General features: G+C 39.4%; 1 protein-coding gene across 4 annotated transcripts in view; it reads left to right on the top strand.

Annotated features, from left to right (window-relative positions):
• The window catches only part of OSBPL9 (oxysterol binding protein like 9), a 57,722-nt gene that overhangs the window by 16,956 nt on the left and 15,247 nt on the right, over positions 1-25,519 (top strand). For 3 of the 4 annotated variants that reach the window (XM_084211768.1, XM_084211769.1, XM_084211770.1), the window contains exons 4-8: positions 7,802-7,878; positions 17,255-17,350; positions 19,048-19,095; positions 23,701-23,730; positions 24,564-24,614. In XM_084211768.1, the coding sequence (XP_084067894.1) occupies positions 7,802-7,878; positions 17,255-17,350; positions 19,048-19,095; positions 23,701-23,730; positions 24,564-24,614 (302 nt within the window). Of the gene's footprint in view, positions 1-7,801; positions 7,879-10,141; positions 10,209-17,254; positions 17,351-19,047; positions 19,096-23,700; positions 23,731-24,563; positions 24,615-25,519 lie in introns of those variants that run through there. The other variant, XM_084211771.1, reaches the window with a different exon arrangement.

Raw genomic sequence — 25,519 nt, 5'->3', positions numbered from 1 at the left:
TAAAGGTAGATTTCTCCTTTTTTGTCCCCATCCTTTCCCAGTTTTGTAGCTGGATTTGTGTCTGCCCACCATCCCAGCTGAGGAAAAAGGGAGACATGCCCAGCAAGAGTTTGCCATAATGTTATAAAAGGAAGGATTTTTTGTTAATGTGGGAGCATTATTATTGAGGATATACTGGGGTCCACAAAGCCTCGGTGCTGAGCAGTATCAGAATGTGAGATTTTAAGTATTTGTATTACATATCAAAATTAATTATATTGGTTTTATACCTGTGTTTCAACATTACTTGCAGAAATAGTCAATATTTATAATCTTCTAGAAATCTTTGACATTGTCCACCAAATAGATGACAGGAAGCTGACTGCTCTTGTGGTAGGAAGAGGCACTTAAGTCTATCACATTACCTGATTTAAATAACGATTCATAAATTGCAGCCTTTAAAAAACAAAAAGTTTAAGAGCTTTTTAAATTTGATATTGAAAAATGCCTAGAGAGAGATTTCAGTGTGAATTCTTGGTCTGTGCTGGTTTCTTCAGTGATGTCTGTAACTGCTGTTGACAGCATTGTTTGTCCTAAGTTCATGTTTTTCTGGGACTTTTAGGCTTCTGGTGGTGCTGAAACAGTGAATTCCTCTATGCTCAACTGTGCTTTTTATGTTGCAGAGGAGGATGAGCAGCTGTAATCAGAGTAAAGCTGAGCTTCCTGACATCCTCCCTTTCTCTGACCAGGTCTAGGCTGCACAAAGTTCTGGGTTGCATCTCATCCTCCCCTGATTGGCATAACTACAGAAATTCCTCTGTGAGCCAGAGCTAGGTTTAGCTTTGCAGTGATTTTTCTGTCTTCCCTCTCTTCCCTCTGCTCCTTTTTGCTATTGCACTGGTATTTTGAGAGGCTGGGACATGTGACCAGAGTGCAGGGAATGGTGCAGGGTTGTGCTTTTCCTGTTTCATGCAGGTCCTTCTTGCACCAGCAGCATCCTGTGTTGTAATTGTTTTCCAATCACCCCATGGTTATGCCATTTTTAATGGGACTTCCTGTACTCAATTGTTATGGTCATATATCAAGACATTCTGGTTTTCTGTTTTTAATGTTGAAGCTGCAGATTCAAAATATGTGTTAAACTTGAGAGTAGCAAAGAAATAATACCATGAAACAGTATCTGTGTGATGTGTTGATTTGGTGGGGGTTTTTTTCCCTCTACTTTTGACATCAATATGAATCTTTTATCTCAACTGTATATGTGATACATGGCGAGTATTTTGGAAGGGGAAAAATGATAGCATCTAAAGATGCTCACTATAAGGAGGGGAAAGATACTGAGTAGTTCAACACTCTTTTCCTTCTGTTTTAACAAGAAATCCCAAATAGCAATAACCTTGAGTTTGACCTCTTAAATTGACAGCTATTTTATTGGCTAAGAAAACGGTTATATTTTTGTTCTTCTATTTCGATTTTTTTTTTTCAATTCAAGCCAAAATATGGTTTCTACAGTAAACTAGTAATTTCAGAGCATTGTGAGTGGGATCTGCAGGGGAGAGAAGTCCTTTACTGTGAGGGTGCTGAGGCACAGCTTCCCCAGAGAAGTTGTGGCTGCCCCATCACTGGAAGGGTTCAAGGTCAGGTTGGACTGGGCTCTGAGCAACCTGGGATAGTGGAAGGTGTCCTTGCCCATGGCAGGGGGTTGGAATGGCATCATCTTTAAGGTCTCTTCCAAACCAAACCATTCTGTGATTCCATGATTAATTTTAAATGCAAACATACTCTAAAAACCATTTCCACAGAATACACCATATGAAGTATTGTTTAGTGCTGCTATTATTAATATTTAAATATTATTTTCTAGTGAAAAACCATATGCTTGCCAATTTGTCCCACACTCAGAAAAGTTTAACTACAAAATTATATATGGATTATGTACACATTATATATGATTTCCAGAGAGAACTAATAGCAACTTGTTTCCTTTGTCACACAAGTTTCCACCCAAAGCTGTGTTTCTGGGCTGATTATAAAGCTTGCTAAAAAGGCTTGCTAAAAGAACAGTTTAGTTGGCTTCTCAAGATCACAGATGAATCTTACAAACACATTGTGCTCAGGAGACCTTTTGATGCCTTTTGTTTGGGCATGACTTTGTGTCTTGTGACTGCACAGGAGTTTCTTGTAGGGACAGGGAGCTCAGGCTGGTCAGACACCTGAAGAACAAAAGGAGGGTTGATTTGTGTGTGTGGGTGGAGAATGGCATCAGGAGGAGAGAGAATAATGATTGGGACAACTCCAGAATTATGATCTAGAGGAAATCATGTTCCAGCTACTGCCAGATGTGGGAGCAGCATGAGTTAAAGGGTATTTGTCACCAATGAAAGTACAGTGTTTTGCCAGGCTTGTATGAAACCCTGCTTCATCTTGCATGTTTTTTTTTATGGTTTGAAAGGCCTTCAGTGACTTTAAATAGCAATTTATTTAGCCATGGAACAGTCCTGTGATGCATGACTTTTCCACCTTATTGAGCACTACTGATAAAAATCTCTCTCCATTGAGACTGGTGGCAGAAATCCTATCGATCTCAGTGTAGCCAGGATTTCATCTCTATTATCTGGTGATTTGTGTGTAAAGATACTACATTAGTTCTGCACTTGGCTGAGAAAATACAGGAATTTTGCATACAAATCAGTAGAAGTTCTGTCAGAATAAAGGCTGCATAATTGACTCTATTGACTCTGTGGGTGTAATAGACTCTTCTTACTGAGTTCTGCCTGTAAGTAGGTCACAGTGAATGAAAATAAAATATGCATTTCTTCTTGTGACAGTATGGTATAAGTAATCTAGTAATTTTTTTAAAACTAATTCTTCATTTTTCTTTCATCCTAATGGCCATGTAGATGCATACAAACACACAAAAATAAGTACCAGTATGCAGATTCTGAGGTGATACATTTTGTGTGTTTTCTGTCTTCCAAGTACTGCTGTGCATGACCTAGAAATGCTGATGGTAAATGCTGTATCGTGGAGCAGAGTTGTTAAACTTGTTTATATCTAATCTTTAGATGCTATCAAGCTTAGGCTGGAAAAAGTAATCTGTTTTATGCTGTACTTTAACATTTGGTATATGTTATATAAACACATATAATCTCTCCACAGCAAAGTAAATATTATAGGAACTCTAAATTATAAAATTTATTCTCTATTTGGAAAATTAATAGAGAGCATCTAATGTAGTTGCATTTCATTTGCCTTCTTATCCTCATGGAACAAAACTTTTTAAAATCCCTGACATATCTGATTTGGCAGTTTAGGAAGTTCAGCAATTCCATAAAACAAAAGGGAGTTTTAAACCACAAGTTTTCAGAATTACAGAAATTCTTCAGTAGAAGCAGTAATTCTTGTGTTTAGTACTTTTTTTCATTCTATAATTTTCTCTTTGATCAAATAATTGCTTTTCTCTCTTTGGACCTCCTCTAGGAAAGAGTTCAGATTTTTTTTTAGTATGATTGATATGAAAATATTTTAGGAATAAGCTCAACCAGACATATCACAAAAAATACACATTAAAAAAATCATGTTAAAACTCACTCTAATATATGACATACTTTTCAAGTGTGTTTCTCTGAACCAGTCATAAATAGGACTGTGATCATGTTCAGTACCCTGTGGTTGTCTTAGATATGCCTGAGATGTCACAGTGAATTATACAGGTGTCTTTCAAAGGATGCACCACAGACACAGAGGAGTGAGGGCTTAGGCATATGGGAACAAACTGTAATCTAGCTCATAAATACTAATTCTACTAGGAAAAAAAAGTAAAAATAGCTTAACTGACATAATCACAGTAAATTGCAATGTTTCAGCCATTAATGATTCCAGTCTCTCACACACAGCAGTGATTATGCAGCTCTGTGTGGATTTAGCTTCTTTCACGTGCAAATGCTCACTGTTAAATTGCAGTAAAAACGGAATTAAAATTCTAGGACTTAAAATAAGAGAAAAACACAGGCACTGTTAGTGCCCTCTCAACTGCAGACATAACATGGCTATTTTAGTGGGTAGTTACATGCTCTAGGACAATCTGAATTTCAGCTGACCAGGTAGCACTGGCATTAACCCCTCAGACTAAGAACCACCTTTATGTTTTTAAGTGCCAGGTATTTCTCATGTCCAAGTGTCCTTCAGTGTTTCTTGTTTGTTTTTTTGTAATACTGTTATTCTAGAATCAGCCTAGGAAAAAGCAACTTGTTTATCTCTCTTGGCCTTCTTCTCTTTTTAGAAGTAGTTTTCTCTTTGTAGTTTTGTGCCAGGAGGGACCAGATAATACTCCCCTATTTTTGTATAAGCACACCAGTGTAATTCCTTGGTCTAGATAAGAATTGCTTTATCCCAAATGTTTTGTCAGAAACGAATTCTGGAGTAGCTTTCACATAGGAATTGAGGAGGGGATTAACTTTAAAGTGGAGCCTGATCAAATAATGGAAAAGTTGGAGTGATTTCAGGGTACTTGAGGCAAGGACTAATGAGCAGGGCATTCTTGTCCCTACTGATGAAGAAAGCATCTGCAGGTACAGGGTGGATATTAGGTGGTGTACATCACAAACTTCTTAGGTGCAAAGGTATCAGAACTTTTTCTTTGACCAAAGTTGCCTTCTTTAAATGAAAAACAGCTTGGATATTTAGCTTTCCCTACAGATAGGTAGATAGTGATCTCTGACCATTGTGTGTAGATTTTTCCCATAAATTCTTTCTGAGTGTGTCGACTAATCTCTTTTTTGAATGTTCCCATTGATTTTTTTTTTTTTTTCCATCAGTGATCTTTTGGCAGCTGTTCAGTTCTAAATTGCTTTTACCATTAGGGAGCTTTTACTTGCACCTAATCTCACAGCAGCCATTTTGATTAGATTTAATATAACTTTTCTTGCATCTTGCTTTACTAAAAACTGCATCCTGCTGGTTTGCTCCGTGGTTTTCTTAAGAGAGTATGGAGGAGAGCCAGGAGGATCTGCTGTTGATGATAGATGGTCTGAAATTAAACCAGTGTCCTGAACAAAGAGTGCTTAAAAGGTTTTGATGCTGTGTTTCCATGCAGTAAGCAGTCTTCTCATGGCAGTGTTCCTGGATTTATTGTGCCCAAGACTTTCTCTAAGTAGCAGGATTGATGAGATTCATGTGTGCTCTCTAAGGATTGATCATGCTATGCCAGAAGAGTGCAGTGTCTAATATATGATGAAAAAATACAGATTTTTCCCTCCCACTGCTGAGCCCTGGTAGAGAAAGCTGTAAAAGCATCATTGGAGAAGCAGAAGTTTGAAAAATTCAGTTTATTAATGAGCATGGGAAAGTCAGTTTCATTTTGGAACTGTATGGATTGTTTGGTTTCTAGGTCTTCCCTGCTGCTGGAAGGCCTCTCTGTTCTGGTGGGGGTTCAGATACAAGTCAGAATGTGATAACCTTTGTTAATGGGCTACTGTACATAAAGATCAGTATTTAACTAATACTGTGACCTCTTTTTGCTGGCAGTATGGAAGATCACAGGAATCCTGCTGCAATACAAGGATTAATTCACTGGTCTGCAGCTTAATTGTTTCCTTTTTAGTTTAAATAATCGTGGGAAAAAACCCTTCAACATAGGAGATTTGTATCCCATTAATTACTTAATAGCTCCTCAGTGACTTGTACCCAGTTCCCCAATTAAGATGTTTTTTGGGACTGGGAGATGGTAATTAAAAAAAAAAACACCACAGAAAAACAGAAACCTTACACACATTGAAATAATGCTGACCACTGTTGTTTTGGACACACCTTTGAAAGTTTAAAGCACTGATACATTTCAAATACTGATAGATTAATGACACAGGTAACTGTATGTGTTTAGTGGTGGCTGGAAGAATAGTATAGGAAAAATAAACTATAAACTAATAGTATAGGAAGAATAAACTTGATTGATATGTCTGGCAGGACTAGGCCAAGGAGCCTGGTTTTGGAAAGCAGAACCAAAGAAACTAAGAAACATTAAAATAGATTCTGGTTGACTAGTTCAGTAATTGAAATTAGTGTTAAGGTGTAATGCTGTGCACAAAGAACAGTGTTTGTGTGTGCATGTGTGTACAGAATGTGAAAAGAAAAACTGTCATTTGCAAGTTGCAAAATGTATTTAGTAATGCAGTCACTGGACAGAGTTCACAGGGCCTCTGTCCCTCCATCCTGTCTCCTTTCACTGAATTATAAACTTGTCCTCAGTGCCTGCTTTAGCTTCTCAATTAAAATATGGATCATCAGTAAGAAGAGTCCTGTAAGTTAAAAGTTCTTTCTAATGAGGCATATCCAGCTTTTTAACACTGGCTGCATTTCCTGCAGGAAAATCATCTGCTGTTCTGAGTAACATTTAATTACTTGAACTTCTTCCTCTTTCTCTGTGCATCTGAAAGCACTTTGGCAGCCACTTTTCCTTATGTCTAGTTTTAATTTGTTCAGGTTAATGCTACTGTGGCTGAAATACCTGTGGCAATTGATCATAATCTAGTATTTTAAAAGAACAGTGAGTAAGGATTGACTTGTAATAGATTGGAAAAATGTATATTTTTAGGAAAAAAGTAGATTTCAGTCTTTTACCTTGTGTGCAGTGAAAATTTTGTCCCACTATTTTGTGAGGCCACCTCATCAGTTAGGCTCTGAGCAAGCTTATATATTAAAAATACATTCTTAATTATTTCTCACAAACACATACATTGTCAGTTCTCTCCTGATGATTTTCTTAACTTGACATAATCAGCATATATGTGCTGGAGTAAACAGTGCAGTATATTTATCTTTAAATTGGTAGGGTTATCTTTGGGGAGTTTAGAAAAATCTGCATATTCAGAAGACTTGGGGCATTTTTAAGTACTGATAGGTTTAAGCTGCAGAACTCCAAAAAATAAAAGCAATGGAAACAAAAGGGTGAGGAAGGGAACATTGAAACAAAGTGTTTGGAGCTGGAGAGTACATTTCACTATAGCCTAAGGATATTTCCTCTGAACTCCTTAAAAATAAGTGAGATAGAGATCTCAGTTCGCTGATTCATAATAGGTGCTAGCTCACTTAAGCTTTCCTTGCTTCTAGCAGGCTTCCTGTTTCTTTTAATATCTTCCATTTGAGTGAGGAACTAGAAACAATTGTTAATAACTGTTCTCAATCCATTTACAGGCCAGTTTGTTTACGGTTTATTTAATGCCTCTGGAATTTTCCCTTCTTTACCTGGAGTCCACTGACTCTGCTCCTTTGTTTTTTAAGTACTCCTAGAGCACAGCAAGGAACTCTTTTCAGACTAGTGAAGTAAAGGTGGCTTGTCTGTACTGGGGATAGGAGGGAAAGAAAGCAGTTTTAGAGTAGGATTTTCTTCAGTTTAATGTTTGTTGTTTGTTTAAGATTATTCTTTGTGCTTCATTATTGACACCAGTATCCTGTTAGGGGTGTTTGTCCCATGTTATGAATCCATACCTGGAAGTTAGTATGTCCACACTGAAGTAGAATTACTAGATCATTTATTACAGGTAATTTTCTTGTAAATAAGAAGATTTTAAAATTACTTAATGAATTGAGGAATATCTGTGCAAACTGTTTGCATGTGTTCCCCTAAAGCAGGACAAGGGACAGAGCTCTAACCACAGAAGAAGAAACAGGATATTAAGACAACTGTGGAATTATGTGCTTAGTGATTAACACAGAGAGTGTGATTAATTTCCATATCTAGTGTGGACATCAGAGCTGTTTGCCTTTGCCTTTTAGTATATGACACTACATGTGATTGAACAATATCTTTTGAATTATTTTTCAGCTCGAGATGCAGATGAGAGGGAGAAGTGGATCCACGCTTTAGAGGACACCATCCTCCGCCATACTCTCCAACTTCAGGCAAGTTTCACTTTCAATTTTCACTTCTTTTACTTTTTCTTTTCAATCAATGAAATACAGTGGCATGACTGCTAATTTCCAACACCTTCTGTATATAATCTGACTGTTCTATGGCCTGTACAGCTGGATATAGTGAAACATCTGTTTAGGTTCAAGTCTGTCACATTTTTCTTGTCCTACCATAATGAAAAGTCAGAATGACACTTTTCTTTATTAACTCATATTTATAATATAGATAGTTATTATTAACTCATATTTATTAATAATGTATATTTAGGGTAAGGTTCTGGATTTATTGTTGTACATTTAATTTGGGTTTTGGTTGGGTTTTTTTGTTGTTTTTTGTTAAAAACTAGGAGTCCTTTGTGGGTCAAGCCTCTTGTATGTGCTTGTATGCCACCTAACTTGGAAATTAAAATGAGACAGCAGCATTGAACCTTTTTCTGGATGACAAAAATGATAAATAGCATGTTTGAAGCTGGTTTGAAGCTGGATATCACTGTGTAAGCTGGGTATCAGTGGTTTTCTGGTTCTAAAGACAGATGTTTGGATTGAGGATGGTTCTTAGCTTTAGTTTTCTAGTTCCAGAAGTTGGACTCTGTCATCCTTGTGGGTCATTTCCAGCTCTGGACACTCTGTGGTTCTATGACCTAAGACCATTTTCTGGTGATGCTCTAGAGTTGGACAGGTCTATAAGACTTGCTGTATATTTTTTTTTTGCCCTGGAGAGAAACCCAAACTCTCATGAAAGGGATTTGGTTTGTACCATATAGGTGTCTGGTGATGGTGTTCATTATTTGTGTTGGATAAAGCTTTGGTTGTGCTTTTGTAGTATGGTAGGATAATTAGGTCTCCTAACATTTGATTCAGTGTGAAGAAAGAGTAAAATCTCTGATATCACATGAAGAGAAGCTTAGGTGACCAATGATTTAGATGATTTGCCCAATCTAAAGGGTTAGAACAAGCCTGAATTTGACCCATTGAACTTTAGACCCTTGTACTATCTCTGTCAATTTACCTGTTAGACACTGAGTTTCAACCTTCTTTCATCTATTAAAGACGACTACAAATATTTTAGAGAATAGCAGATCCCTGGATAAAAATTCCCATTCCACAGGCAGCTTTTTATCCCTCCTACAGTGCCATGGGTATGTTAAAAGTAATCTCTCCATCTGGACACAATAGCTGACCAAGGGCTGAAGAACCCCACTCTGCAGTGGATGTGAGGAGACAGGGATTACCTAGGGAGTAATGTGTGCATGTAGAAGGGCTGAGCTCGCTCCCAAGGGATGCTTTTTTCCCCCATCCTCAGTTTAGAAAGTGAATAGGTTAATGGAGTGGTCCTCTTTAGGGTCTGAAGTAAAAGGAATCTGTGCTGTTCTCTCCGCCTGGAAGACTTCTTATGACATAGAGATACAGAGTCAAGGAATGAAGCACCAGAATATACATTGGTTTTATAAAAATGTCCACTTCCATGCTCTCTAGAAATTGTGAGTGTAGTTACATTGGTGGAAATAGATTTCATGATAGCAGCTAATAATGGAACTATTTCCCATTACATAACTGTTCACGTTCCTGGAGATTTTCAAACGAGTAAGGCGTATTTAGAAAAAAAAGCCCAAGTTAGTAATTTATCTAGTAGTGTTTGAGGGAATAATTAAAAAACCTGAATCACATACTAAGAAACACATCCTCCATCCTTGTAAATATGTTCAGCATGGAATGTAATATTTGTAGGTCACTGCTCTGTGCTCACCACTCATTTTCAAGAGCCTTCTTCAGTGTACGGGTCATGTAACCTTTTAGCCTCTGGCCCTTGTTTGTGGAGTCGGCGGAGCTGTGTTCACTTACACCCCCGTTCAGGAACCGCCAAGGTTTGCCATGGGAGCTGCTGAACAGGCACCGATGTCAGAATGAAACACGACTGCACCTCCTCGCCAAACCGCTTTCTTTCGTGGCTCAGGAGTGTGCGTTTCCTTCTGTTCCCCCTCTCCGGTGGCGGCGGGGGCGGCACGAACAGGGGCCGAAGTTTGGGGGATGCTCGCAGGGCAGCGCGGGGTGAACCCAGGCAGGAACATCCCCGCTTCCATGGCCGGCCAGGCCCTGCCGGGCTTCCCCCGCCCTCCCCCGGCCGCGGCTCTCGGGGCCGGGCCGGCCCGGCTCCAATCTCCGTCCGCCGCGCTGCTGACGCGCTCGGCGGGGCCGCGGCCGGGGGGTCCTGCCCTTCCCTTCCCGCCCCTTCCCGCCCCGCTGGAGGCGGCGCTGCCGGGGCCCGGCGGGCGGGCAGCCCCGCTCCTCCGCCGCGCTCGGAGCACCGAGGGATGGCCGGTGTGAGTACGGGGGGCCGCGGGTCGGGGCTGCGGGTGTCCCTCGGGGCAGCCCCGGGCGGGCAGCGAGCCCCTGCCCTCGGCGGCCGAGCGGCGCTGGCCCCGCCCGGGCACGGCGGGGACGGGAGCGGGGCCGCGGGCACGGAGCGCCCGGGAGGCTGCGGGCAGCAGCGAGAGGCGCCAGGTGCCGTGTGCCCGCAGGGATGCTGCTGGCCGCACGCATTGGCTTCGGCAGCGCTTGAACAAACGGCGTTTCGTGCACTTGGTGTTGTTTCGCTTTCCTTTTCCTTCGGACAAAACCGTCGAACGGGTTCTTTGGGGGATTATTGGCTCAGCGGGATGGCGGGGTCTGAGTGCCGCGGCAGAGATTATTTTATGTAAAGGCATTTTCTTAGGCTCTTAGTTTCTGTCGTTAACTAAACATGTTGTTCACAGTCACTTAAAACTTTAGGCAGCTGGTTTTACCCAAAATGTTGTATCTTTTCAGAGTCTTTTTTTTCATATTTCCATGCTGCTTTTCAGTCTGCCTGTGCTGGTACAGGACTGTTCAAGTTTGAAAGTCAGACTTAAAGTTGACTTCACTGTACCAAAAACTCATCTGAGCTGTCAGAAACTGTACCAAACCCCAGGTGGTTCGTGTGCTGTGTGAACCAAATCAGGAAGGATTACGAGTTAATGCGAGGTGGAGAGGTGAAGTGGTGTCTTTGTGTTCTCTAGTCTGATTAATCTTGCTGGTTTTATTTTTGCCTAAATGTTCTGCTGTGCTGTCCTTCACTATTTATAATGGAAGTGTTTTTGAAACACAGAATGAAACACACTTTTTCTGCCCCCCTCCTCCCAAGCCTAAAATGAGCTACAGTCACTGAGTCATAAATACATAGAATGTGTAAAGGGACCCAAACTGTCCAGAGGGCTGACAATTAGTAATGTTGTATCCACAGGGAACAAGGACAGGGAGGAAACATTTCAGATACACTTGAAGCCTGGTTTGTTTGAATTTGAAAACTGAAGTGTGCTGTGTTTTCATATGCATTTGTATTAAAGCTATTGCTAAAAATACGCATAGTAGTTCTAGTATTGGCTTTGCCTATGGAAAAGTCATTGAACAGATGGTGTGATACTACTGGAAATGCCATTCTGAACCCCTCAGAGTTTTCCCCCCAAATTGTTACTCTTGTGGCATTAGCAGGCCTGTGGCTCTGCAGTGGCAGCACAGCAGTTGCCTCATACCCACAGGACTTCAGGGGGAGGGTGTGCTTGGGGTGAAGGCATGTTGTGGCTAAAGTTTCATGTTTGTGTGGGGAGATGAGTTATCTCACATTTTCTTCAGTGCATTCTTCATGCTCAGCAGCATCTTATGTCAAGCAGCAGTCCCATTCAGACAGGACATGTTTCTCATTGTCCTGCTTTCCTTGCTGCCTGTCAAGTACACCCTGGCAGCACCCTGGTGCTACAAGTACTTTTGGGCAGTGGAATTTGGCTCTGGAATTATCTTGTGAGTTATAATGGATAGCTCCTGTCTTTTAGGACCACAGTAACTTCCTTATTTGATCTACACTAATTTACTTCAGCCTCTAAGTGGCCTCTGTAGAGACAAAGGAAGGTGGGCCATTTCTAACCACCAGTAAATAGAAAGGAATTAAGTGAAAATTAATTGCTTTGTTGGTTGATAATTCTATAATTTAAACAAGATGTTTACTTCCTAAGTAGCAAATGATAGGAAAGCTTGATTCTAATAAGTGGGTCTGTGCTGGCTGAAGAGTAGATACAATGGCTTAAACACTGAGTTACACCATGGCTTCACCAAAGTGTAGGAGCTGGTGCTGCTTCTGGAAGCAGTCCTGTCTCACTTCTCTTAACAAAAGGGAAGAGACAGTGTGGCAACAAGGGTGGAATTTGGAACTTAAAATTGCTTTTCTTGCTGCTCTCTCTGCATTTATTTTTTACCCTGATTAGTTTCCACATTGAGTTGTTTATGTGACAAGGTAAATGTTTATGCTGACTCAAAACAAAGAGCAGAGTGAAGGCTAGAATAAACAGCAGGGGAACTGAGTTGTTTCCCCTTCATTTATGCTGGTGCAAAGTGTTTATGAAATGTTGATAGTAGCAGTTCACTTAGTATCACATTAACCAGGATTTTCTCTGACCTTTCTAAAGCTGCGAGCAAGAACACGAGGTAGAGTAAAACTTCCTTGTGTGTTAAGTATATAACATTCTAAATGTATAGTATTGTTATTAACTGGCTTTTCAGTGCTGCTCCTTTTGTGAGTCAAGAATTCTTGCATAAAACTAAAACCAGGCTCTTTAAGACTATATCCAGTGTAGATGTTTTTCAAGTACTAGTGGGAGGGCATAGGGTTGGCAGCCATGCTGCCCTTTTCAGATTTTGCTAATGAAATAATCAGGGTAGTGCCTGAATACCCTAGAACATGTGCATTATCTGCACTGATTATAGATTATAAAGGCAAAGGAATGGGACTCTAAGATAGTATTTGTGAGGTTTCAGAATTGTAACCTATGCTTTGAAGACAGAATTTTACATCAGTCTGTAAATGTTTTTATCTCCTGAACTTTCTGTTCTCCTTGAAGATCTGATAGTATCTGTGGGTACACACTCTTTGCTAAGCATTTTGTGTTTTGCAAAGTAGAATCTTTCTTTTCCCCTCTAAGAATTGCAATATTCTGTTTAGAAGGGTCATATACTTTCCACAACCTATATATTTGTTTTCAAACACTTACATTCTGAGCTTCAAATATTGCATAAAAATCTAGCAGAGGAAAAAACCAGAGTTATTTTTGCCACAAAAGTGCCCTTGTTTAGTGGCTTACAAGTTAATTTCTTGTTTTTCTTCAATTTTTTTACCAGTGGTCCTTACAGGCAATGTCCAGCTCATTAAAATCAAGCATGTAGGCAGGGGATATGTTTCTGATGAGATATTGTGGATGAAAGGAAAACATTTTTATTCACTCCTTCAAACTAACTTATACGGGAATTTTTTGTTGGATTTTGAATCCTAATTAGATGAAGAATGTAGAAGAAGTGTCTTCAAAAAGATAAGAAATTCCACTCTGTACAGCTTTCTGCCTTCCTCCCCCAGGAAAGCTATTATTGTAATGCTTTTATTTGAGAAAGATAGTTGAATTTTTCTGGTATGCTTCTTCTAAGGAGGATGCAATCTTTTCATCCCATCTGAGTTTGAAAGAACTGGTTTAAATTAGGCTGAATTACTTCTCAGCATGAACAAGTTTTGAATACAAATGCATTAGAGAAGTGTGACTTCTAATTTGGAGGACAAGGAAACAACACAAAACTCCCTTGGTGCTGGCAGTTCTGTAGTGAAAATAAGGCTCATAATATGTATTTTTTATTAAATTATGTTTTGTTGTTGCCTTTCTGTTTACTTCCTCCAACAAAAAAAAAAAAAAAGGATTGTGTATGAAGGGAATAATTTTGCAGGACTGTTAGCATGCAAATTATTTACTCTACTCGAGAGCAGCTTGGAAACCCTTTCCTAGGAGAACCATCCTGTCTGCTCACTCCACATCACTGAGCTCACAGAGATCCCACTGGGTCACTATCTCAGGCTGGTCAGTGCTGCTGCCCCTGCCTCCTCCTGCAGGCACTGGCACTGAGATGTGCCCTGGAGAGTCTGGGCTTTAAGCTTTTGCTGTGTCCTGAAGGGGAGGGACATTCCAGAAGTTGTGGGAGGGAGGGAGGATCAGGGAAAGAGTGCTATGGTACCTTTTTTCTATAGAGTTCTTATCAGTATGGTTTTTTTGGTGGGGAGCAGTCAGACATCAAATTACTTGTTTTGACACCAAATTTGGTTTGGAAGGTAGTGGTCAACCTAGAATTTTTAAAATTATTCTCTTCTGCAGCTACTTAATCTGTTAATTCTTTTAAACATACGTGAATTTAGAGTCTTTATTTGAGGTTAATAAAGTGTATTTACCAATAGCTGTAGTTACTCGATGGAAAAACAAGTTATACTGCTTCAGATAGGTACTGACAGTAAGATAGAGTCAGTGTATTTCTGAAGATCAGAAATAGTCTGGATTCCTGCTCTTTTTCATAATTTAAAGATACTTATTTTGGAGGCACAGGATGACTTCAACTGGAGAAGACCTCTGGAAATCACCAGTTCCAAGCACCTTCTCACTGCAAGGCAAATTTTTGAGATCAGGCTGTCAAAGGTCAAATCCAGTTGAGTTTGGAGCTCTGCCCTCCAAGGGTCGAGGTTCAACAATATCTGGAGGCAACCTGTTTTGTCAGCCTGTGAATAGGTGAGCAGTGTATTTTACAAGTTCCTCATAAAAATTTGATTGCTGGCTGAGATGTGCAGATTCCCAGTGTCCAAGTTTACCAAGCTGTTAAATGCCATCCTAGTGACTCTGCTCACCTGTTTCTTTTGAAGCCTCATTTCCTTCTTGGCAGGGAAGGAGAGAAAGGGTCCCCATTTTACCCTTCCTGTGGCTTTGAGAGACAAGAAGATCAAGAAATAAGCGTTTGTTATGCAAATGTGCACTTTGTGTATCTCCTCTTTCTAAATAACTGCTGGGTTTGAAATACTGATTGATTTTGTTTGCTGTTTATCCAGACTGTTTTTTCTATAGTACTGTTCTTTTCAACTTTTCCAAGTATCTTTTGGTTTTCAATTCTAAAACTATGTGAGAACTTTAATTATTAACCTAATCTCATATAAGACCGGTAATAAATTTGCTGAGAAGATTATGAAATTTCATTTTAACTACCCAAGAGCAAACTAGGGAGGTGCTGCACCTTTAAATACCTGTCCTTTGCAAAATTATTCTCATGTTTCATCTCTGTTATGTTCAGCTTGACACTTTGCCTGGTTTTGTGGCTTTCTCTTTACAGTTTGAAGTTTTAATTTTCTAATAGAACTTCTTAGGTTACAATTTTCACTCTTGTGTTTTGTGTGGGTGTCTGCTCAGTTGTAACAGTGAATGTTTTGATCAGCTTTTCCCTTAGTTCTAAGAGCCTGAAATTTAAGAATGACATTTTATCTTTAAGCCACCACTAAAAATACCAGATAGTTACATGTTAGTAGTCATAGAGTGAGGACTGAAATAAAAATCAGCATTTTGATACAGCATACAGATAAAAGGCACAGTAAACCATATTTCTGTGTATAGCATCTTCAGCAGAAATTTCCTGTATGTGGTTTGGTATATGAAACCTGACCTCCAAAATTTTTAACTGAGCTTGCAGGACCATTTGCTGAACTGATGAGGTTGGCTGGTAGCTGTGCAGACAATTCCATTTTCAATAAGGAAATTGAATACTAATTTCACATCATTTCATATGTAGTTTCAGTGTAATTTAAACTAGTTTGAGGGAGGGTCAAAAGTTGCTGGGTTGAGAGGACGCTCCCTTCTGCTTATTAGTTGTTTTAGTAACTGGTTACACTCAGTGCTTTTTTAATTTATTTTTTGTCATAGTCAAAATGGGTTTTTTTTCCTCATCTTCTCCTCCCTCCTCCTCCAAATTTCTAAATTTGACTGGGGTTGGCTGTCTAATGCAGGTGAAGTATCTTTTTTGATTCCAAACCCAGCTGTATGGATAGATGTACTGCTGTAGAGCTGTTGTCAAGATCTGCATGCCCATCTGTAGCAAATGAATAAAGAATAATAATTTCTACAGTCAGTAGCTGGGTTTATGTTTTAGGCTCTGAGTGATTCTGTGCAAGTCATTCCACTGCTCCACAGAAATGCTCACACCTCTAAAGAGCCATCAATAAAACTCTTAAATATGATGGCCCAGTATCATACAAAAATAAGAGAAATTGTGTGTTCTGACAGAGCAAACAATGCCAAAGAAAATGCTACACTAACGTGGAATTTTACAAATACAGATTGCCCATCTTCCTCCATGTGGAAATGTTTTTCCCCACTGGTTGATCTTTACATGCTCAGACTCTTGAGATGCTCAGCAGTTCAAGCAGTAGTTGGTGGTTTCAGCAGAGTTTGAAGTTGTCCTGTTTGAGATCAGTGTGAACACAGGTGAAAATATCAAGGCTGGTAGCAAAGTGATGTGATGTTCTCAGGATTATGTTACCTTACAACTGATGTTTGCTTCTTTATCCTTCATGGGTTTTTCCCTCCTATATATGTCTATCCTACAGTGTACAATTTTTTCCAGCTTCAGTATTTGTTTCTCAGTTCTATTTGCATTAAAGGTATTATGTAAATAAACCTTTAATGTGTTCACATAGCATATGTGTAGGAAGGCAGAAGTTATCAAGAATTCTCTATTTTCTTTCCTCTAATTAAAGATGTGGTATCCCAGTGGGAATTTGTTGGTTTAAATCACTGGTGTATCAGTTTAGAGATAGGGATTATATTATATAAAGAAGTGTGTTCTGAGAATTATTATTAGGAGAAACAAGTTTCCAAGGAAGAAAATATAAAAGTAACCATGCTCATTGCACTAATACATTGTCCTTGGTGCTGTATGTCAGAATTCAGATACAGTGACAAGGATGCAAATCATTATAGCTCTAAAGGAACTAGGGCAGCCTGGACTAATAATTTTGAACTTTTCAGATCAAAGGTATTTAAGAAAAGATTTAGCAGTTCTTAGCTAGGGAGCTGTGAGTTGAGCAATGCTGTGTGAAGTGTGAAAAGTGCAGTTATCCCATTGAGTGTGATTTGTGCTTCCCTAGCTGAAGTGTAAGGATATGGAATCACAAGACAGTCCTCAGAAAAATGTGAATTCTCCTTTATATTTTATAAAGAAACTTTAATCAGTGTAATTTAAGAGGATTTGTTCAATCATAAGTAATGAAATACTCTGGTGTGTGATGATTATACCCCCTCTGAAAATGTGGAGCAATTTACTCCTACTGATTTAGCTGCAGATAGAAGCCAAATGTGTTCAGCTGCGTGCCTGTGTTTGCACATGGCAGGATGAGAGGCAAGGCAGCATTTTCTCAGTCAGATGGCAGGCAAAACCATATTGTTGTTGTATTTTTTTCTCCTCTGAGACACTAATTAAACATATTATTTTTTGTTTGTTTATTTATTTCTAGGGTGTGGATTCAGGATTTGTTCCCAGCGTTCATGATTTTGACAAGAAACTTACTGAGGCTGATGCTTACTTACAGATCTTGATAGACCAGTTGAAGGTATGGTAACTAATGCTGCATTTATTGTGGTGAGGGTCTCCTTGTCAGGCTGGATTTCAAGGCCAGCTTGAAAGGAAGCTCAACAGAAAAAGTCAAAGATAAAAATGCCTTTCTCTAAGGATTGTTAAAAATTAGAACATCTCAAGCAGATTTAAATAAAATGGTTTACAATGGCTGAAAAATTGTTTTATGTAAAACCTTTATGGAAATTGCAAGGTTAAATGTGTTAAGTTTCGTTTTGAAACATAATTAAATCATTGTGTTGCTCATAGCATTTTAGACTCTATCTTGGGAAGATTTTGTCAAGTGATGTGTAACTACAGTTGCAGATAGTTTCAGACTTTGTTGCAGTGGTGGTGGATAATCCATGCTTTGTCCTTGAGTGAAAACATTCTGTAGGAGTGTTGTACAATACAGCTCTTTTAAACTTTGTATTTTAAGAATAGGTGGGACAGCAAGGAACAGTGAGGTCATATCTCTCAGTACTCACCTTATTGAGAAAAACACTTTTTGCTGCTGCTTAGGACACCTTTTTTCCCATGACTCAGCTGATTAAAATTGCTGTTAAATTGCTTCAGTTCTGCTGGGTTGGATTTTTTTCCCTGATATAATGTGCAAGTATTGCATGTGGGATATTCAGCAAAAATTCAGTTGAAGGGAAGGGTGGAGAGGGGGATGAGCACAGCAACAAAAATGAAGGTAGGCAGAAGAGATGCATACAAAATTCAGAGCTGCCCTGCAAAGATTTGATCAGAAGCTTTTCTGCCACTCTGGAGCCATCACTTTTCTGACAGAAGGTATTTAAATCTTTACACCTTCTAATTGTTATTTCAGGCCAGCTGGGGGGGAGGGGGATAGAAATTAATTAACAATGAAAGATGAGTCAGTTTGAGGATGGACAGAGACCAAGATCACAGTCTATTTTTAGAACTAGAAATCAGCCCTCAAGGGAAAGGGAACACATGAGTAGGTTTGAGGCAGGCAGTTGAGTGGAGAGCTACAGCTCACTTCCTAAAAATTACATCCTCTTCTCTAAGCTGCCAGGGTGGATGTGATGAACTTTCAGCATTACCCAGTCTTTTCTCTTCCTTGAACAACTTCATGGTTGTGTGTGCACTTTAGAGTGCCCTCAGAGGCCTCTGTTAACTCTTTCAGCTCAGCTTGTGTTAAATGAACATGCAGGCTTTTCAGTGAGGGTTTGTTTCACTTTGGTTTGTTGCATCTCATATCCTGCTGTTAAGAAACTAAACATAAATTAATGCTAGGGAGTCATATCTTCCCCAAAAAATGTACTTAATTATTTGGATCATATACCTGAATCAAGGTACCTGCAAGGGTTGATAAGAGTTAAAGCTCTTCTGGTTAAAGGTTTTTGTTGAAATAGAAGAAAGGCAGCTGGAGGTGTTCTGATGAGCTCAGTTATGTTCCTTAACCTCCCCTTTTTGTTCAAATCATGGGAGAATTGTCAGGCTTAGCTGTGAGATCTCTTGCAGGATGGGATATGTGAGAAATTAGTTACAAATCTGTTATATCACAAATGCTCTAAAGAAATACTAGGCCAAAACTGCTTTGGATCCTAATGCCAGGGTCGTATGACTTTATTAAATGTTTTTGGTTTGGAAATGCCAGTGTTTCTGTCTGATTTTATATGGAAAAATAACACTTTCAGTATTCTCACAAGTATCTCTTTCTTTCAGCTCTTTGATGAAAAACTCCAGAACTGCAAAGATGATGAACAGAGAAAAGCAAGTACATTTTATCTATAGATTGTGCATCAGTTTGCTGTAGTAGAAATGCTAAGTACACATTGATTGGGTTGTCAAAATCACTTCAAGCAATTTGAATAACTTACAACAGTTGTGTTGTGACTAAGTTTGCAAAAAAAAATTTAGTAATAATGGGAGTCATAACATTATAAAAGGTTTTAGTCTGTCAGAAATAATTGCTCCTCTGCTATCCCATATATTGAAATGCTTCCAACAGTACTGAAAGCATTTTAAGTTAAATTTGCTATTTTTTAGTCTTTAGCAAGGATGAGTGTTCTGTGTTGGTAGGAATTACAAAGCTATTCCAAAGGCAAAAAATAAATACTCCTAATTATGGATTTCACATAATCAGTCTGCATCCTGTGTGGGTCTGTGACACATTGGAAGTCTGAGAATACCACAGTTCATGCACTGAAGTGAGGGTGCCAGAAATGTAGTAGTGGGGAGCCCAGCTCTTTAAGGGTGTAATTCAGTTAAATGGTTTGGGTTCTTTGCATCCCCTCCTGTCCCATCCCAAAGTCAGCTCTGTCACTTCAAGCAGTGTTTAAGAAAGGCTGGCACAAACATTTCTTTGGTGGTTTGGGTTTGGCATTCAGTGTCATGCTGGTTTCATATATTAACTTGTGTGTGTGCAGGAAGGATTTAAAATTCCTTGTGAAGGGTTTGTTACAGAGCAGTAGCTTCTCTTCAGCAAATGCAGTAATTTTGATATCATGAAGTCGTGGTGTATTTCATCCTTGTTCCCTCCCTGGATGTCTCTTGTGGAAAACAAGCTGTGTTCTCTTGGTGTTTGGTTCCTTTTTTGAAAACTCTTTGATGTTTTCTGTGTTTAGTTTTACTTCTTTATAATGGTTGTGACCTTTCAAGTGTTATTCATCTCACCTGATGTGTTAGGTGCTGTCTTGGGGAGCTCTTTCTCATGTACAGGCTTTTAAAAGAACTTTGAAGTTCCTCTCTGCCAGTGTGTTTAATCTGTAGACAAGTGACCACAAGAGTAAGGTCGAAGGGTTTTGTATTTCTCCTTCAGTGAGTTTTACTGGGAAGAGTTGTCCTTCAATTTTGACCTCCCTCCAGATGCTGCTTTGCAGATCAGGCAGTACTTTCTTTTTTCCTGTGGCAGTGCTCCTAATCCCTAGAGACTTTCCACATGTTGTGCTGACTTCTTTATTTGTCTGTGCAAGGTATCTGTGGGACAGATGGTTTCACTTTATAGAGAAAGGGTGAGGCTCATTTCAAAGAGGCTGGCGTCCTCTGGTTTTAAATCTTGATGAGGATTGCTATTACTACAGATTCCATTTATTCTCTATTAAAAATGAAAAACACTTGACAAAGCATTCTTTTGTCTCTGTCTGTACTGAGAGGTTTTTTGGTACAGTATTTGGCATTTTCCATGTTTGTTTATGGAAGTGTGGTTCAGCTATCAGATGATGAGTGGAGTATAATCTGCAGGGTTCTTCAATCAAACCCATAGTTCCTTCCTCCAAGGAAACAAGTTTTGGATATTTAAGTGCTTCCCAACCACCTGAGTGCTGTTCTGCAACTGTTTATGGCCAGGGATTTCAAAGCTGAGCTGTTGTTTTTGCAAGTTCCAAGAGCATTGTATGAACTGGCTTTTAGTTACAGGATATTTGGTCTTTTGAAGATGGTGGCACAGGTTATAGGTGTTCTGACATGCCTCAAGATCTCCTGGATATCTTCCTTCTGAGGTGTGGTAATCTCTAGAATTTGGATGAAGACAGTGCAGGTGTAGGCCTGATGGAAATGCAGGGATTTTCATGAATTCCCTGTGCTGCTTTGTTGTTCTGGCAGAGGTGCAGCAGCAGGGTATGGGGGGATCATGCACAACCAGCAGTGCTCCCGTTCTGCTGAATCTCCTGGTGGGGTACAATGTTTGTATCTGATTGCAGAGGAGGAGGGGGTGTGATCTGATCAGAGGGTGCTGATGTTTCAAGGTGAAGACAAGACAGACCTTGCTTTCTTACAGTGTGACCAGTATTACTGGTGAGAACTCCAGCACAGCTTTTCTGTTCTGTTTGCTGTAGTTATCTTGACCACACATCAGGGAGAAGAAAACTGGAGCACTCAAAGGCACCAGAATAGCTAAGAGGTGCATGTTTGCAGGCTGGAACAAAGCTGACATTACTAAACAGGATTTGGGAGGCAAGTGCAGCCTGTTTAAGCTGTTTGTTTCAAAACAAGTGCTTTTTGTGATGTTAATCCAAGCCTGAGCACACAGATTTGGGTTGCGCCTTACAGATTTCAACCATGAGTCAGCTCCCCCTCTGTGCCTCTGCTGCCTCTCTTTGCTGTGTGAGCTGATCCCTCTGTAGTCACATGATTGTTGAATGAGGCAAAAATTATGTTGGATGAGGAAAAATTAGCTTTCTCAGTGATTTCCTAAAAATCAGATGTCAAGGAGATGCAATGAGCAGCAAGTAGAGGGAGTAGTTTCAGCAGCAGCCTGCAGTTTGATTAGATTAAATATAGCAAATTGTGTTCTGCAATTGTAAATCTGCATTCTGCAAATGAGGATCTGCAGGAAATTGGTGTGTCAGATTAAAATGTGTGTATTCATTACTGAAAGCAGGGGAACTGTCTTACTAAAATTTTATCTTCATCAGTTTTCAAAGACTGTGATAGATGTTAGTAGTAAATGTTTGGGGTTTTTTTAATTATTGATAACGTGTTTTATCTTCAACATACTTGCTTTGTAGTGTCTAAATTATCAGAGTTCCATGTGCTGTGTTCTTGCAAGGTGATTATAAAGCACAAACGTGAAAAATACTGGATCAATGCAAACGTCACTGCTTAATTTGGCCAGCTCGCAAAGAATTCAGTTCCAAAGAGGAAAAAACTATGGTTCCATAATTTGCTGAAAGGCCTTAGAAATCTGCTTGTCTTGAGGATTTTTCCCTTTCAATCTTCCTTGTGATCTTTGCTAGAATTACTCTTTTGTCTGTACCTCTGTGTAAGAATAACAGTGTTTCAGTGACCTGTTTGGAAAATTACAGATGGGTGGGGAGAAACCAACATCACTGAGTTGCATCACATGGCCTGAGGTCACTTTCTTATTTTCAGCAAAGGTGATGTCACTGAAGGGACTGAGATCTCAGTTTATTTGGTGTGTAAATACTCTATAACAAGTTGGGGAAAAAATGAGTAAAGAATGATCAAAGCTGCTGATGTCTGCCTCCAGTTGGCTGTACAGCCTTGAGACTGCATGATCTCCTTCAGCTGCATCATCTCTCATCCAACAAGATTTGTGTGCTTGGGTGCATTGCCTTTTCTATTTTGGTGCTAAAAGGCTCAAAACTTCTATGCTGTCGTATTTAAAATGCTTTTTTGGATATGTGCTGATAAAGCTTAGACTGGAAGTCTCATAGAGACGTGAAAAACAAACAAAAACAAAGCCAAGGAATTTTTAGCTGTTGGCATGTTTCTCTGCTAGCAGCAGGAGTAAATATAACTTCATGGTATAACATCTCTCATATGGTATATCCTAGATAAACATGATCCAGGTTTTCCAGTTTTTAGTAGGAAGGGCTGAGTCTGGGTTCTGTTTGACCACCTCTTGCCAATTAATCCTGAAGAAAATGTACAGCATCCCTTGAGTAATATCTAGAGCATAAGGAATGTATCTAGAGCATAACTGAGAATTTCCCCCCAGGAACTGCCTGAGAGGCTGTCACTGCCTTTGTTTTCTTTTTAATCCACAAATTAGGACTGTTCATTTCTGTAGGTTTAGAGCTGCATGTTCTCTTAGGCTGCAGGCTCTTCCTTTCAATGCAGGGAAAGGATCCTTTACACAGATTATTCAACATTCAAGAAGATTGTGACTCAAGTCACATGAGACACTCAAATTAATCAAAACAAAGAGCTCCTGTAATTGCATTAGTAGAGATTCAGAGCTGAGTCCAGTTTAGTGATTTTGCCTCCTGCAGACAGAGCCAAGGACATCAACAGGAAGCATCTGCTCCTGCACCAGGTCACGCTGCTGTGGAACATGGCATGCAGATGCCTTTTGCATGCCTGAGGTGCAGTTCCACACAGGAAATCTTGATGGACCAGTGTTTCTAGATAAAATCCAGTAGGCACATTTCCAGATGCACTTTTACTGGAGGCGTAGGAAGAGCAGGAACATGTGTGCACTGTTATTTTCTGTGATTTGTTTCAAGCTGTGCTTAGCTGCAAATGTTTATTGTACTTGAATGATGTCACTTGGTGTAATAGTGTTGAAATGTGCCACCATTCAGTGCACTTTATAAGGATACAAAATGAACTTAGAATCTTCATGCTGCATTTCATTTTTATTGATGTTATGCAGAAAGGAAGTATAGAATTAATGGGTAAATGTCACTGTTAAGAAATTCTTAACCTTGTCATCTTTAAGCTTGAATTATCAGTTTGACTTCAGTCTTGTCTTGCAAATTGTCTGTATATGGAAATAGTCTTTAACATGTTGGTTAAGGGTTTTTTTCCCTCCCCCAATTTAAAATTAAAATATTGTGTTTATACAGTATTTAGGTCAAACCAGATGCTGGAAATTCTGTCTTTAATCACACTGTTTTGATTTTTCTATTACAGAAAATTGAAGGTCTCAAAGAAACAACCAGTGTAAGTTTCTTTAATTTTTGTAATTATTATATATTAATTCTGAAATTCACCTTATTTTCTTTGGGAAGTTTTTAAAACCTTTTTACAGAAAAATGAGAATCCAGATTAGGTCCAATATTGTCATGGCAGAGGCAACCTGGTTCTGGTGCTGTGTTCAGGTTTCTGTCCAGCACCTTGGAATCATGGAATAGTTGAGGTTGGGAGGGGCCTCTGCAGGTCTGCAGTCCAACCCTGTGCTCAGAGCACCATCAGCTGGAACAGGTTGCTCAGGACCAAATCTAGTTTGGGTTTTGAGTAACTCCAAGGCTGGAGGCTTTACAGCTTCCCTGGACAATCTGTTCCAGTGTTGATCATACATAAAAGAATAAAAAGTGTTTTCTTCTGCTCAAGGTGATTTTCCTGTATTTCTGTTAGTGGCCATTGCTTGTCCTGTCACTGGGCTCCAATGAGAAGAGTCTTGCTCTGGCTTCCCCTGCCTTCCCAGTCAGATATTGATCCCCCTTGGAAAGGTCTCCCTGAGCCTTTTGCTCTGCAGATTAAGCAAACCCAGCTCTCTGAGCCTCTCTTCCCGTGATGATTTACCTGCCTGCAGCACTCTGGGGGTTTGGAGCTGACCTCTGTTTCACCCTGACAGCCTGGCTTGTGTGTGTGGCTTTGGAAACTTCAGTTTTCTGCTGCTGTGCTTTTCTCTGGAAAAAAAATGGGGAAGGGAAAGTAGGGGTTCAACAGAACTGAGTGTCCATTTAGTTCACACCCAATGTTCTATTTAACTAATAAATACAGAATATTAAGGCATAGTAACACAGTCTTTTCTGATATTTTTCTTTTCCTAGAGCATGGTAGAATCAATAAAACACTGCATTGTGTTGCTACAGATTGCTAAAGTAAGTACACTGTAAACTATTCTGAATTTTAGTGATACTGCCTTAATCTAATTGAAACCTAAAAGTGCCTTTTATATGATTCAGGAAGAAGAAAACAATTATAAGTTGATTTCTGCTTTTATTTTAATGAAGTTTCTGAAATACTGAGTTCCACAGCAGACAGTCCTGCTGATGCTCATGGTAACAGCCACGCTGGTTTGAGTTTTCTTTCAGATAAACTTTCTTTTGCAGAATTTGCTATTAGACTAAAGAAGAACTTAGACAAATGTCAGGTTGACAGAACAGGAACTTAACAAAACTCTTCTTTCTGCTTCATTTAAGAGTGTGGCTAACGAATAAAAAGGGGAGAAAGATGATGGAAATAATGAAACTGGTTTGGCAAGGTCTGTCACAGGTCTGAAGTTCATCATGATGTTGGAACTTCTTGGAGTTAGAATTGTTTTATTTGAGAATGCAGCGTGGGTAATGCACTTATGCTCTTCACCTACACTGGGTTTTAAAATTTGAGGAGTTTTGGATTTACTGTTTGTCAGATTCTGCCCTTACAGGTTTAGCATTGTTTATTTAGGATATGTGAATTATGAACTGCTGATTTGTATCTTCTGACCAAAGTGGAGGGAGGTGATATTTGGCAAAGAAATAAAGGTATTTTCAGAATTTCAGGCTGACCTACTCAGAACACATTCTGATTTATCCAGAAATAGGTGTGGGCTCCTCAATTTTTTTTCTGTTATCTAGATCAACTATTTTTTGTGGCCTTGGAATGCAAGACTGCTGTTAGTCGTCATTTTAGATGCCAGATATGTTGTACAAAATTCTGAGTGCAGTGAAAATTGCAGTATTTAGAATCTTACAGGATCAAAAGTCATTCACTGAAAGGATCAGTGCATGTTTTGTGAAATTCC

The sequence above is a fragment of the Fringilla coelebs genome (genome assembly GCF_963513975.1).
Source record: "Fringilla coelebs genome assembly, chromosome: 9".
NCBI classification, from domain to species: domain Eukaryota; kingdom Metazoa; phylum Chordata; class Aves; order Passeriformes; family Fringillidae; genus Fringilla; species Fringilla coelebs.
This window is presented reverse-complemented; position numbering and strand designations above follow the sequence as displayed.